At 51.4% G+C, this 13,647-nt stretch overlaps 2 protein-coding genes across 2 annotated transcripts; both read right to left on the reverse strand.

Moving 5' to 3' along the window:
* Positions 1 to 3,850: 3,850 nt before the first annotated feature.
* CDK3 (cyclin dependent kinase 3) lies at positions 3,851 to 8,326 on the reverse strand. Its single transcript, XM_059828034.1, has 7 exons — positions 8,199 to 8,326; positions 7,166 to 7,243; positions 6,602 to 6,722; positions 5,908 to 6,078; positions 5,376 to 5,477; positions 4,374 to 4,577; positions 3,851 to 3,976 (listed from the first exon to the last, which is right to left on the reverse strand). The coding sequence occupies exons 1-7, from the start codon at positions 8,324 to 8,326 to the stop codon at positions 3,851 to 3,853; spliced, it is 930 nt and encodes a 309-aa protein (XP_059684017.1).
* A 1,984-nt stretch (positions 8,327 to 10,310) lies between these two features.
* TEN1 (TEN1 subunit of CST complex) lies at positions 10,311 to 12,912 on the reverse strand. Its single transcript, XM_059828035.1, has 3 exons — positions 12,824 to 12,912; positions 12,544 to 12,701; positions 10,311 to 11,217 (listed from the first exon to the last, which is right to left on the reverse strand). Exons 1-3 carry the CDS (start codon positions 12,907 to 12,909, stop codon positions 11,081 to 11,083), a joined length of 381 nt encoding a protein of 126 aa, XP_059684018.1. The 5' UTR covers positions 12,910 to 12,912; the 3' UTR covers positions 10,311 to 11,080.
* Between the last annotated feature and the right edge of the window lie 735 nt (positions 12,913 to 13,647).

Consider the following 13,647-nt stretch of genomic DNA (forward strand, 5'->3'; position numbering starts at 1 on the left):
GTCACTTCCAGTGCTCAGCCCTTGCTGAAATGAGCAAGTCCTAAATCCCACATGGCCCTGTTGAGATGAGAGATGAAATGTTCTTCCCTAGTCTCTACCTTATTCTGGAGAGTCCCCTGGCTTTGTGGAATGAGAAAAATGGCTTTCTGTTGACATGAGCTGCTCTTCCCTGTCTCTCAAGGGCTCTTTTAGCTGCCACTGCTTGGGAAATCCATCATACCCAAAATAATCCATAAGGGTAGAGGTTTTCTCCCCCTCTCCCTCATCAGAGCAGCAGCATAGCCTCTATTTCCATACAGCCTAGCTGGCATTAGAGGTCTGGGCTCCAAGAAGAAATTCTTCCCATGCTGGTAAGCTCAGCACAATCATGGGTCCCATTACCTTCCTGCTGGTAGGTAGTGCTCAGCATTAAAAATCTGAGTCCTGTTACGAAAACGCCAAGTTTCTAGTCCAAGATCTGCCCAGACTCTGTCCCATGCTCTGCAGGGTCTGTGTTTATTACCAGGCCTATAGCTGGTGTCCGTGGCCGTCTCAGCTGCCATGATCAATATGGGGCAATTTCTTGGTTCAATGGGGAATACTGTTCCACACACCCTAGAGCATCCGTTCCCAGCCTGTTTCTTCTTGGTAGAGAACTGCTGGCACATGGGGCACTGTGCATCCCCCTCCTGGCTGGTCTGCACAGCAGCAAGGGCTGGAGCTGGGCTGTGATGGACCAGGGGACACATCAGGAGAGAAACCCTGTCCTGGTCTCCTGCCAGGGCAAGCCCAACAGCCCTCGGAGCACAGGAGCACAGCCTGGTGAGGATCACGTTCCAGTGCAACGAAGGAGCCCTGGAGCAGTGTGGGTCCCAGCTCTTTAAAGCTGCTGGGAGCAGCCTTGCTGTGCTTTGGCTTTGCTCCCCTCGGCTGGCTGAAAGCAGGGAGGATCCATCAGCAACGGGGCTGTTGCCTTTCCTGCAGCTTGGCTCTGCTCCACAGGTGAGTCTGCTGTGAGACTTCCTCTCGCCCGGCTCCGTGGGGCAGGGTGCTGGGCTGTAGGGCTGCCTTCATCAAGGCTGCTCCCCTTGCAAATGAGATAAAACCGTGCTTGTTTTTAAAGCAGTATGATGTTCATGTGGTGACTCTTTCCTGAAGTGCTGATTAAATAGTTTTGAGGAATGCTTTGTAACTAAGGAACTTGGAGTTCTGGTAATTAGGCAGTCAGTTAATCATTTTGGATAAAGTGCTCCCTAACTGCGTGGTGGGAGGTATTTACCTAGGGCTGGATGAAGGCGTTAAGAGGCAGTCTGGCTGGCTGAGCAGTCTCCCTTGCAGGCTGGTCTGCCTTTCGTTTCCGAAAAAAAAACACCCCAACCCACTAAAAAATCCTTTTCTTTGCTATCAAGTGGTCGTCATCTGCAGAAAGCAGCTCACCTCATGTCCTCTTGATGTGTCCGTAGGAAGCACCACGCAGCCATGGGGCCTCCCCAGAGCCCAGCTGCCTGGCAGGGTTGTGAGTCGCTCGGGAGGAGGCAGCTGGTGCTTTTCCTCCCTTCTTGGATATGGGATGATGGTGCTGCATCGTGGCTTTCCCAGAGCGGTCATTTTGACACAGCTGTTGTTGGTTCCCTTTGCTGGCAGTGGGGTTGGGCCATAAATGTTTGAAGTTCAGCTTATTGCTTCATTTTGTCAGGCTAGATGAGCTGTAGTATTTTTATTTATGTTTCTGGACTGGATGAATGTCCTTGGTACTTATCTCTTAATGCAGGTCTCTTTAAAAAGAAAACAACTCTTTTGCAAACAGTTTGCCTGGTACAACACGAGCATTTGTTTGCAGAGAGCAAACAACAGAGCACTGTCTGTACAAAAAGAATTGACTTTAAAACATGTATGCAAAGGCAGGGAAATGATTCCCACAGCAGAATTCATCCATGTCTCAGAAACGTGCCCCTGTGAGCTGGGTGTTACCATACAGGGGCCATGACATGCTGCAGGAGCACAGCAAGGCTTCAATTTTCCTGCCACACAGCTCTTGAGGCTGCTGCGTGTGCCCAGCTGCCCGCTCTCCCCTGCTCAATCAGACAACCATCACTTCCTGAACACGAGCAGCTTTTTCCAGGCAGCCACTCCAGCATGACTCCTAACAACAGCTTCAAAAGCAAAGCAACCTGCCCCAAAAACCCAATTTGTGCAAATTGCAGAGGTGAGTGAACTCCCCAGGTCCTGGCGGCTTCTGAACCTTCAGGGGGAGTACAGCCCGGCGGTGTGGCAGGGCCCGGAGGAAGGTGAGCAACAGGTCCCAGGGTTGCCCTGTCGGGGATCTGTCAGGAGGTGCGGCTGCTACAGTAGAGATGACAAAAGTCTTTTTGATGTCAGGAATTAAGCAGAGCCACCCGCTGCCTTTTGTTGGGTGGGGAGAAGGAATGAATGATGGAGGAAGCCAAAGGACAACAGAGCTCGGCTTTAGACAGGCAGGTCTTGGGCTGAGAGGGGCTTTTTCAGGAGGGACTCTAAGGGTTTCTCTCCTCTGTGCCAATTCTCTGGTATCTAGTAGGTGGGGAGGGAGGTTTGTGCCACAGATGTGTGTGCGGCCGCCTCTCTCCTTTAGTGCATTGTTTATCTGTCATGAAACTCTAGGAATGTGATAGCTTTGGAGAGCTGTCACGTTGTGCTGAAATCACTTCTTAGGATCACAGTTATTAGGAGGGCACGTGTGTGTGCACATGCTTGAAAAACAGGAGTGCAGAAGTTTGGCTTCCCTAAGTTAAAAATCTTTGGAGAATTTAAATAAGTAGAATATAACTCTAAACTTTTTGTGGTAACCTCTGATAGAAAGAGAGCCCATCTTACCATACCGAGACAGCACTGGACTGCAGAACCGTCAGCCCCTTGTTCCAAAACAGAATTGAGAGCTCATCTCTGCACCTGCGAAGGATTTGGGCTGGAAGGGATGAAAGAAAGCGTGCAGGAGATGATGAAAGGAGAAGAGCTCTGTGGAAAAAGGGATCAGCCAGACTGTCCTGCGTCACTAGCCCGATGGGCCGCGCCAAACAATAAACACCGAGGTTTCTCAGCAAATTACAAACCTTTATTTTTTTTTGGTACTGAAAGAAAAAAATTGAAGATGTCAAAACCACATCAAAAGTTAGTGACAATTCTCCAAACATTTGAACAGCAAAACCATTTCCAAGACAATAAAGTGAAGGAAACAGCAGTACATCTGGATCCATGATGGAAAGCCAGTGTTTTAGCTGTTACTGGTTCCAGCCACAATGCAACACGTGCTTTATGCTAACTGGATCTTTCAGCTTCTTGGTCCCAGCTAAGGCACAAATTAAGACACCTGATAGCGCTCTTCAGCTTGTGAAACAGCAGAATGTCAACTCTGTTAAACGACTTGTCCAGTGCTGACAAGCCCAGTCTTTAGTAACAGCAGCAAAGGGCTGAGCAGAGAAGCGCTCCCCTACCCAAAGTGGAGCTCCAGCACGCCCTGGTGTCAGAAACTGCCACCGACAGACCTGGGGCTGCTCCAGTGCTGGCGAAACAGAAATCACTGTGTGTCACCTTAGCTCCCTGACTAATGCAAGGACAAACTTCTGAAAGATGCTCTCTCATCTACATTTCAGTGTTTTATGCTGATAAATACCCCCACCCTTTTGCACCTGACCTCTTCAAAACAGCTCTACTAGCTGCAACCCAGACAAACTTTCCCCCAGCAACAGGCTGAGAGTGTCCAAATGCAAGAATGTCCCTCTCCAGGCTGCTCAGAAGTGAGACCCTGGGTTCCAGCCAGCCCCCTGCTAAGTGCCCAAAACCAGACCTGCACTGCTACCCAGAGGTGCAAGTGCACGGGGAGAGATGCGTCTTCTCATCTGCAGTGTCTCTGCAGCACACGTCGCTCTTCAGGGCTCCGAGGGCTTCTCCAGAAGAAGTACCGGTGACTAAGGGCTGCCTTGGCAGAGATGCGCCTGCTGGGGTCATACAGGAGCAGTTGCTGCCAAGAGAAAAACCCAGCAGATTTAGGCTTTTAAAAAACAAATGATCAATTGCACCTGCACGTGGCTGGGCCCAGATGCAGATGTTGGTCCTGCCTTTTCCCCTCTCTGGGTTTCAGGAGTAATCCACAGCTGAAATCACCACGGGGATTAGACTAGAGGGGTTTCTTGACCCTCGATGCAGTGGTTTCCTTGAGGAACCTGCACTGACAGCCCCACTCAGAGCCAGGACTGAGCCCTATTCAATGATTCGGTGTTTCTGCAAGAGCAGAGATGAGCGTTAGAGCTAGACCAGCTAATGCATTTCTGGGTAGATCAGTCCCAAATATCCCTATTCTTTGCCCAGTTTGAAAAGGTCCTGTCTGTCCCCAGGTCTTGTTCTGAGCCCTCACTCACCACTAGTAAGTCTCTACCGTCTTGATCTAAGTTGGGAACAATTTCCTTCATCTTCTTCCTTGCCCAGCGGGGAAAGTCCCCCTTGAAGTCAGGCAGCTGGGTCACCCCAGGCCAGGTCACCTCGGTGGGAGTGCCCAGGGTGCGAAAGATCCGGAAAAGCTGGTCGATCTCGGAGTCCCCTGGAAACAGGGCCTTCCTGGTCACCTGAGGGGGGAAAAAAAAAAAAAGGGCCAGTTCAGCTGTGTGCCCTATTCCCTGCTGCAAGCAACCCTTTGTCCTGGCAGATGCAAACAACTCCACAGAGCAGGGCAGTTACAATGCAGCAATTCTGCCAAGCAATGGTTGGAAAGTCACGGGTGTCTGTCTGCTTGTCTCCAGCTCCTCTCCATGGATCTGTGCTCCCCTGAGGCTGTCCTCTTTCAGCCAGTCCCTTATCCCTCTGTCTCCAGTTTCCTAACACCCACTCTTGCAGGCTAGGTCCCTCCCCACCTATTTGCCCAGGCTCTGCTGATCTGCAGCTCCGGGGCTTTGGGAGCTGGGGAGAGTGCTGTTACAACTGCAGGGATAACAAGAGCTCTTCAAAGCGGGGTATGGATCCCTAGGAGATCCACTCTGCTATGCTATGAGAGTGCTAGTTCTCTGCAGCCCACTGTGGGGACATCTGCAAGAGAATCATCTCCTCCCAGGATCAAAATGCTGCAGCAACAAGACTGAAGTTACCCCTTCTGCAAAGAGAGGCATCACATTCCCACATACCTGGAATTGCAGCCTGACTACAGAGGCTTCTTTGCCTTCTGCCAGGCCCCAGAAGGTAGCAGATTTCCTTCTGAGCCCACAGCTAAGGATCAGCTAAACCTCAGGGTGGACTTGCCATAATACACACCCCAGCACAGGGTTGGACCACAGTATCACAGATGTTCTGCATCCTGTCCCTCCTTCCCCACTTCCCATTGCAGCTGCGTCCTCCCTGCTCATTAAAGAGACTATTTAAACCCATTCTACCATTTCTGCAAAGATGCAGCCAATGCTCCAGATGTCCACAGCAGTCGAATAGTATTTGCATCCCAGCAGTATTTCAGGGGCTCGGTACCACAGAGTCACCACCTGTTAAGGAACAACAAACAAGCTTTGTTTAGTTTCCCTGGGTGAAACTAGAGGCATGGGGTCCTCTCTTCTCAGCTGTAATGCAGCAACTGTACAAATCAGAGTGTGCCAAGGCTATGCTGAATTAACAGGCACCTTAGTGACAGCCAGATTGGGATTAACAGATCATTCTTCAATAGGACACTCTGGAACAAATAAATATACCCTATGTAGAGAAGGTGGGAACCCAGCTTGCAGGCAGGCTAGGATAGAAGCAGTCAGCACACTTTGTGGGGACCTAAGGTAACCCCTTAGCTGTGGGTTAGGTTAAGAGCATGTGCCTGGGCACAGCGGTGCCTCAGCTATGGATGAGTAACTTGTGATGCTGCTGTTGTTCACCCACAACAGATTGTGTACCCCACTCTCAGGTGGCAGGGAGTCTCAACAATACCTCGTGAGTGTATGTGCGCAGGGGGACTCCAAAAGCTCTTGCCAGTCCAAAATCAGCCAGCTTGATTGCTCCTGCTTCGTTAATGAGCAAGTTCTGTGGCTTCAAGTCCCTGTGGATGACTCTGTGCGAGTGGCAGAAGCTCACACCCTGCAGCAGCTGGAAAAGGTAGTTCTAAGGAGAGAAGGTATTTCAGACAAGGCCACAATGAAACCACTTTGAAGGCTGGATCATGTGAACCAACACACTTGGGATCATCTACAGACCTGAATAGGAACAAAGACCTCGCTATAAGGCAACACTAGGCTTACGGGCCACTACTCAGAGATGCACACAAACTGCTCCCACCCTACATGGGGACAGAGAGACTCCAATCCAAGAAGTGGCAGTCCTTTCTACCCATCCATTACTCTGTACAAAGGCAATTAGCAATAGATCCCTCAGTTGTCCTCGTAACAGCAATTTGTTCTGCAGTGAGATGGGCTGAAGAGCCTGGAAACAGCTGGGAAACAAATGTGCTCAGCAACAGTGCCAGAAGGTTTTCCCAGCTGAAATGTTTGAGATCTGAGAGGTTGAATGCCTCCAGCCAAGGATGAATCTCTTCCACATGCAGTCTGGGTAAGAGCAGCTCAGTGCTGGCTCTGCCCAGCAGAAGGCAGCAAGGACACAGGCTCTCTGTGCTCCTTCCACACTGTACCTTGACCAAGCTTAAAGGAAGCTCTCCAGTTTGGGATGAGTCCATGTATTTCTTCAGGTCCTGATTCAGATACTCAAACACCAGATAGAGCTTCTTCTGGCTGTGTATGACATCCAGGAGCCTGCAAAAGAAGTGCAAACACTCTCTTCAGTACCTTTGTGTGCAAATCCATGCTATGCAGGAGTGTTAGTCTCTTACAGAGTGTGTGTGAAGACCTTCTCCAGACCTTTACCCAAGCATACCCAAACATCCCTCCTCCCACAGATGTCTCTGCTCTGTGAGTCCTTTGGAGCAGAGAGAGGCAGATGTAAAAGCAGCACCTGGTATGGGGCAGCAGCAGCTTGGACCAGCCTGTGTTGCTGGAGTAAAGTGGCAGTGCTGTGGGCTATTGCTGCAAACCAGGGAAGTGCAAATGATTCCTGCATTTTCCTCTTTATTTTGCCCCTTTCTGTGCAGTCAGGGAAGGACTGGAAGGCCGCTCTTGCTGCCTGTACCCAGAGCTCCCCACAGGGATGAGCAGGAGCTCATCAATATGCTGGTGGGGAGGGTTCATCCAGGTCTCACCTGACTATGTTGGGGTGCTTCAGCTCCTTCAGCAGTGAGATTTCTCGGATCGCGGTGCTGGGGACGCCCTCCGTCTCCCTGCGGCAGAGACGGGCTGTACGGCACCCTGTCCCTCAGCGGGATCCCGCAGCCCATCGGGGTCCTGTGTCCCTTCTTCCTTCCCTTGTACCCCGCTGCCTGCCCAGGGGAGGGTCTCTCACACCGGCCGCCCCGGGTTTGGGATGGAGTTGCGCGTGGGGCGGGCTGGGGCGAGGCAGGGGGAAATGGAGCCGTGGGGGAGAGGGAAGGGAGTGACAGTGCAAGCTGTGGGGTAGAGCTTGTTTGGGAGCACCTGGGGGCACATTTGGAGAAGCAACGGTTTAAATGCCCAAGCCGCACTTTTTCGAGGTGGGGGAGATGAAAGAGCCGCCTCCACCATCCTGAGGGGCTGCCATGGGGTGCAGTCCCACCACCATGGCCCCTGGTCCACACTGACACCCCTCATTGTGGAGAAACCCCAGGGCCGACTCAGGGGAACAGTAATAAGCTTTTATCTGCTCAGTCCCCACCCTGGAGGGGTGGAAGTGGCCCTGCCAGGAGGCTGAGCCTCACCAGGCCCCGGCACCGCACCCCTGAGGGAGAGGCCACATCCCAAAATGGCGGCTACTTCACCCTGCCCTGGGCCGTAGTGCCAGGGCCAGGTAGCACCGGGCCAGGCCCTAGCTGCTTGCATGAGCTGATAGAGACATTGTTTTCCCTCATGTCAGGCTTTGTGGAGCCTCTCGCACCATTTTGGACACTGGGCTGGGCTCAAGGGCCTGCTGATCACTCCCATGGCGGGGCTGGGGCACTGCTGGGCTCAGCTGTCGGCCTCCCCGCAGATGGCACTGCCAGCCCCAGAGGAGCCATTTGCCTTCCTCGCCCCCCTCTCGCCTCAGCACCCTATTGCCGCTGCGCTGAGAAGGCAGCCGGCCTGGCACCATGGCGGGCCAGGTGGGCACAGGGCTGGGCAGAGCCATGGCAGCACCCAGGGCCGGGGCTTTGCCCCACTCACGAGTCCAAGCGGATCTTCTTGAGGGCCACCAGCTGCCCCGTGCGCTTGTTGCGAGCCTTGTACACCACGCCGTAGGTACCCTCCCCGATCTTCTCCACCTTCTGAAACACCTCCTGGAAGGCCTCCATGGCGCTGCCTCAGCCTTGCAATGGCAGCAGGGGTGGCTGCACTGCTTTCTGAGGGAAAAAAAAGAAGGGGAAAAAAAAAACCCCTAATGTGCAGAAGGTGTTTGCTCTCCCTGTGTGTCCCCTGAGCTGCTTTCGGGGTCTTGGTCCCCCTTTGCTGCTCCCCCAGCACAGGGAACTGCCTTGACCTGGGGCAGCTGCAGGCAGGCAGGGCTGCCTGGGCACAGGGGTGAGTGTCTGGGGGTCTTCAGGCAGACCCAAAGAGCCAAACACACAGTGCACCACCTGCCCGGGACCAGTTGCTTGTGACCAAGGTTATGGAGTGTGTTGGCTAAAGCAAAAATCGAGCAAAATGGATGTAAAGAGGTGCTTTGGGCCTGCGGGAAAGGCAGCAGGGACTGCACAGGGCCAAGGGAAGCTCTGCAGCTCCGTTTGTGCAGTGCGTGTTGTCAAGGGGATGTGGTGCATAATTAGGGTTCCCTGGGACACACTCAGGTCAAACACACAGCAGAAATGTTTGGGGTTTTTTGGGGTTTTTTGTTGTTGTTGTTTTGTTTGGTTGGTTTTGTCTTGTGCAATTGTCCCTTGACCCTCCCCACCATGGGCTGCGCCACTCGGTCGGCCTTTTGGAAGATGTCCTTGGGGGGCGGGATTAATCATTGACATGACAGCTGACAGAAGACAAGATTAAAAAAATATTATGCATCGTGGCACCGGGAAAGGTAGAGCCACAGGGACTGTCTTCTGGAGGGCTTGTGGGCTCCATGTCTCTGCATGGGCACAGCAGGACACAGCACCCCACTGGCTGTGGGGGTCCACAGTGTAGACCCCAACTTTTAGGTGACCTAAAATAGACTGATTTAGCCCATTGCTGAGCCACCAGCTCAAAACCTTTTTTAAATTGATCCTGATTTTGCCAATTTGAAAAGAACCAAAGCGTGGTTGCTCTGTGGCTGAAGAGGGATCCATATGGCCAGGGCAAACTCCTGTGTGGGTTCTCTGGTGGCTTGTGAAGGTTGAGTTTGCACTGACGTCTCCATCTGGAGTCATTGCCAAATTTGCTCTCCTCTTCCTGGCTGGTTAGGTTTGTGGGTTTTTTTCATAAAGCTGGTAGGAACCTGGTATTTTGGATATTTCCAGTCCTGGTATCTTGTATATTCCAAGTCCTGGCACCTTGGATATTCCCAACATCTCTAGCAAACCTGGCCATTTGGATAAAATTTAAGCACAGGGAGGAAGGTAGGAGAACAGACAGGAGATGAGGTGTAAACATAAACACAACATGACAGACTCATCGTTATCTCTTACAAAACCAGGTTAAAATCTTGCCTCTTGAGATCACGTTTTTGGACTTCAGCTGAACAGTGTGCTGAGGCAGGGCTTTTGGGTCTCCATAACTGAAGAAAAACATAAGGCTAAACTATGATTAAAGATTATAGCAAGCACTGTAATTACTGAGGCACCTCCAGGCCCTTGGATCAAGCCTGCTGGTAACAGGGGACTTTTTGCCAATACCTGTTGCATTTTGATCTGCTGCTGTGCATTGTATGGCTTCGGTCCTTATTTTCTGAACATTTCACCAGAGCATCTGAGCAAAAAGCAGAAAAGGGTGCAGGTGGCTGAACTTCCCCCACAAACCACAGACCCAGCTCACTCCTGGTCCAGGGATTCCTATAGCACAGGAAAGTCTTGTCTCTCTTGCAGTAACATTTTATTCTCATCTCACATTAGTGATTTTCTTTGTTGACTGTTTAATTCTGCTAGGTGGGCCTGGCACCATCTTCTTAAACCAGAGTGTCTCTGATGTAACTTCATCTCCTCTTCTTGCAATTTTTTCAAAGCCAAGCACTTCCTTACACGCCGAGTACTTAGGAGAAGGAGGAAAATTGTTTATCGCTAAATGTTCTTACATCATCCATGGGGTTTCTGCAGGGCCTAATGCATTTGTCTTAGCAAGAAAGAGGTTTTTAATCAATAAAAGACAGGCTGTCTTCTCTTTTCATCTTTATTTAGGAAAATATCAATCAAAACCTTTAGATGCTTCAAAAAATAGTGATTTAAGGTCTCCTACACTTACTTGTGTCAAGGAAGAAAGTCAAGTGGTGGTTCTGAGGGCACTGCAAATATTTATTTTAGAGCTAAAGTCAATCCCCCACCGTGGACACCAGCTCCTGAAGAGGCAGGTTCTACTGAAAATAGTGACTCTTTGTTCTTCTTGTTTCTTTGTTAGTCAGTCCAGATATGTGAGTGTTTTGCCAGGAATGCTCCTGTGTGGCAGCTGAGTCACAGTAACCGAACGCATGCACTCATGGACCCGCAGCCACACAGGGCTAACGAACTTTGCGCTAATGCCCTTTACCTCCAATCTGCCAACAGCTCGGTAACCCGCTGCGCTTTGGCAGTGCATGAGAGCTGTTTAACTTGAGATTCAGAGACTTCTTCTTCTGACGTCTCCAAGCCTTGCATTACAAAAGGACCAATATAACAAAGCACTCCCTTTCCTTAACCACCCTTTTAAACAAAAACCAAACCTGCTTCCCAAAGCTATTTTCAGTGATGACACCTGGCATGAATGGACAACCCACAGGCACATACTGACTCACAGTCTTCAAGTGTTTCCCTGCTTAGTGACTTGACTTTGCTATTTGCCACAGCAAAAAACAGTATGTTGCAAACCCACCTTCTAAATTTACTTTTAACATATTTGTTGCAAATGGCAGTGCAAGGACCAGCGTATGGCTGGTCTCAGAGCTGCTGTCAGGACGTGCTGTTTCCCATTCGCTCCTGCCTCTCGCTGAAGTATTTCCTCTGCTCCTGTATGGCTTGTTCCAGCAAGGGCACATTCATCCCTTCCACGCAGGTCAATATTCGCGCCTTTACCACGGGACCCTCACCTGGGAATATAAACAGGAAGTTTCTGTAGAAAGAAAAACAGATGGAGCCGCTCGGAGGCAGAGAGGTTCCCTCAGTCAGCATATGGCTCCAGCTGGCCAAATAATCGTAGCCTGAGAACTTGCAGGAGACCGGACCGGACACGTGCCTCCACTGACGTGAGCAGCAGGCCCGTGAGCAGGTTAATTCAGTGACATGCTTTCCCTCTGCCCTGTTGGCTACAAAATGCTGGTGACTGACACTGTGCTCTCCTTGCACTAGGGAACACTGAGCACCAGACGTGTCAGTGCCAGTGCCTGTCATGCAGCATATGTCTACTTCGTGGCTGGATGAAGTTTGATTTTCCCTGTTTAAAAAGCATCAGGGATGGGTCTAAGCTCATTTCTGAATGCCTCTGTGCTGACAAGAAGAGGACAGAACAAAGCTGGGCTTAGAAGAGGCTCGATGCTGACTATAACCAACAGTTCATTGGCGGCATTCAAATGGTACCACAGAGCTGCACAGACGAGGCCAAACCTTGGTGACACAGCCACCATCTCAGCCTGCTCCCCTTCCACCCCTGCAAAACAGGGACAACTCACTCCTAAGCTGTGATGACCCAAAATAACATGTCTTTCTAAAGGAATTTTGCAGCAGAGGCTTAGCAGGACACTCACTAGATGCCACGTGCAGTGTGGCATTCCACATGCCACCAAGGATTTCAATGGCACAAATGCAAATGCTTGTTATCAGGTGTGGCCAAGAAAACACTTGGGATTTGCTTCACAACCCCATGGCCCAGCCCAGATCAACTCCCCACGCAAAGCACCATGCAGCTGGAGTAACGCTCAGGGCACCCCAGGAAAGGACAACAGGGTGCCCTGCGTGACAGAGCCTGCCTGCATTCCTCACGCCCCGTGTCTGAGGGCAGGGATATAATTAGAGCCTTTCAAGGATGGCAAAGACCAACCCGGCCAGCTCACAATGAGGTATTGCTGCAATCAGCCATGTTCGGAGCGAAGGCGATGTGGTGGCTGGCAATGATGCCAGAGGGCTTTAGCACAGGTTTCACAAGCTCAGCGATGCTGCTGAGGCGCTTCTTGTTTCTAACAAAATCTGTGCCAGAGCACCAGATTTTCACCAACATAAGGGTGCCTCTTCTCATTGAGGGGAGAGACAGGCTGCTCCTCCTTAAATCACAGGCTCATGTGACTGGAGGCAGCCGCATGAGATGAGCCTGCCTTGGCCAACGCTAGCCTCAGTACTGTCTCACTGTGCACCTGGGGAGCCATGAAGGAGCTGGTGAACCATGAACAGCAGCAAAGAACACTGGTTCCTGGAGCATTTACCTTCCCTGTGTTCAGCCTCTCCCAGGACCATGTAGCGAGACCCCAGCTGGGCTTGGAATGGCTCTACAAACTTGGTGTCGACATAGACCCGGTACTGAGCTGAGCTGTGCTGAGCAATGAGGATGGCTTCGGACCGGGCCAGGTCATAGCAGCATAACCTGGGAAAGATCGATTTGAGGAGCTCAGCGGTGCAGAGATACAACAATTACAAAGAAAGGGAGGGGGGTCAGCCAGCGAAGGCAAGGCCTGGCCTGCAAGGAGACCAGGATACCCTTCTCACCTGCCAAACGTCCTCAGCACCTCCCCATCTGGGACAGAGCTGTTGATCTCCCATGGGAAGTAATAGACACCAGCACTTGGCAGCATCTCACACAACCGCCGCTGGGCCTGCAGTAAAGCAAAAGCTCTGAGTTCATGCCATCCCAGTACCTGATCCAGATATTAGGTGACACTGCCCCAAAACACCTTTGTTGCCCAGGGTCCCCCATCCAGGGGGCTGCAGGAGCTTCATAGCTTCCCTGCTGAGTCCTGTTTGCAGTTCAGTGCAGGTGCCAAGCCCTGGGCATCCTGGCATAAGGAGGGGCTACCTTCCCCTACCACAATCCAGCCTGAACAGCAACAGGCAGCCCCACCAGATCCTCCAGGTCTCCCCCAGGCTATGGATGGGTTGAGAAAGGTTAAGCAAGTGGGAAAAATGGTGATTGAGAAGTTCAGAAAGTGTGAGGGACTGAGATGCAGGAATAGACCCAGCTGCTGGGGTGGGGTACCATGCAGCAAGATTTAAGGTATGATCCCAAGTCTGTTCGTAACCTGCAGGATAAGAAATTCTGGCAGTGTCTGATCCTGCAGCTGGAGAACAATTACTTGGATACAAGCCAGCCTGGTAGTCTAGTAGGGTTTAGAAGACAGCAATGAGTGACAACGATTCACCCCAAGACAAGACTCAGGTGGGACCAGGACCTCCTGGTAGCTCCAGTGGTGGAGCAGGGCTGGCACAGGCAGGCCAGCCACAGTGCAAAGCACACAGAAAAGCAGGAATGGAGAGGAGCTTTGACAAGATTTTAATTCTGCCCAGCCAGTGCCATAGCGAGGCTGTTGGCTGTG

This window comes from Gavia stellata, chromosome 22 (genome assembly GCF_030936135.1).
Source record: "Gavia stellata isolate bGavSte3 chromosome 22, bGavSte3.hap2, whole genome shotgun sequence".
Taxonomy (NCBI): domain Eukaryota; kingdom Metazoa; phylum Chordata; class Aves; order Gaviiformes; family Gaviidae; genus Gavia; species Gavia stellata.

Bases quoted from the DNA above. Each gene is read 5' to 3' on its own strand.
- CDK3 (XM_059828034.1), bottom strand. From the start codon at position 8,326: ATGGAGGCCTTCCAGGAGGTGTTTCAGAAGGTGGAGAAGATCGGGGAG. The intron at 7,244-8,198 runs GTGAGTGGGGCA...TCTCTGCCGCAG, and splicing joins AAGAAGATCCGCTTGGACTC to GGAGACGGAGGGCGTCCCCA. The intron at 3,977-4,373 runs GTGAGTGAGGGC...TTCTCTTGGCAG, and splicing joins ACGGTAGAGACTTACTAGTG to CAACTGCTCCTGTATGACCC.
- TEN1 (XM_059828035.1), bottom strand. From the start codon at position 12,909: ATGCTGCCAAGTGCTGGTGTCTATTACTTCCCATGGGAGATCAACAGC. The intron at 12,702-12,823 runs GTGAGAAGGGTA...GATCTTTCCCAG, and splicing joins GTGCTGAGGACGTTTGGCAG to GTTATGCTGCTATGACCTGG. The intron at 11,218-12,543 runs GTAAATGCTCCA...TTATATTCCCAG, and splicing joins AGAGGCTGAACACAGGGAAG to GTGAGGGTCCCGTGGTAAAG.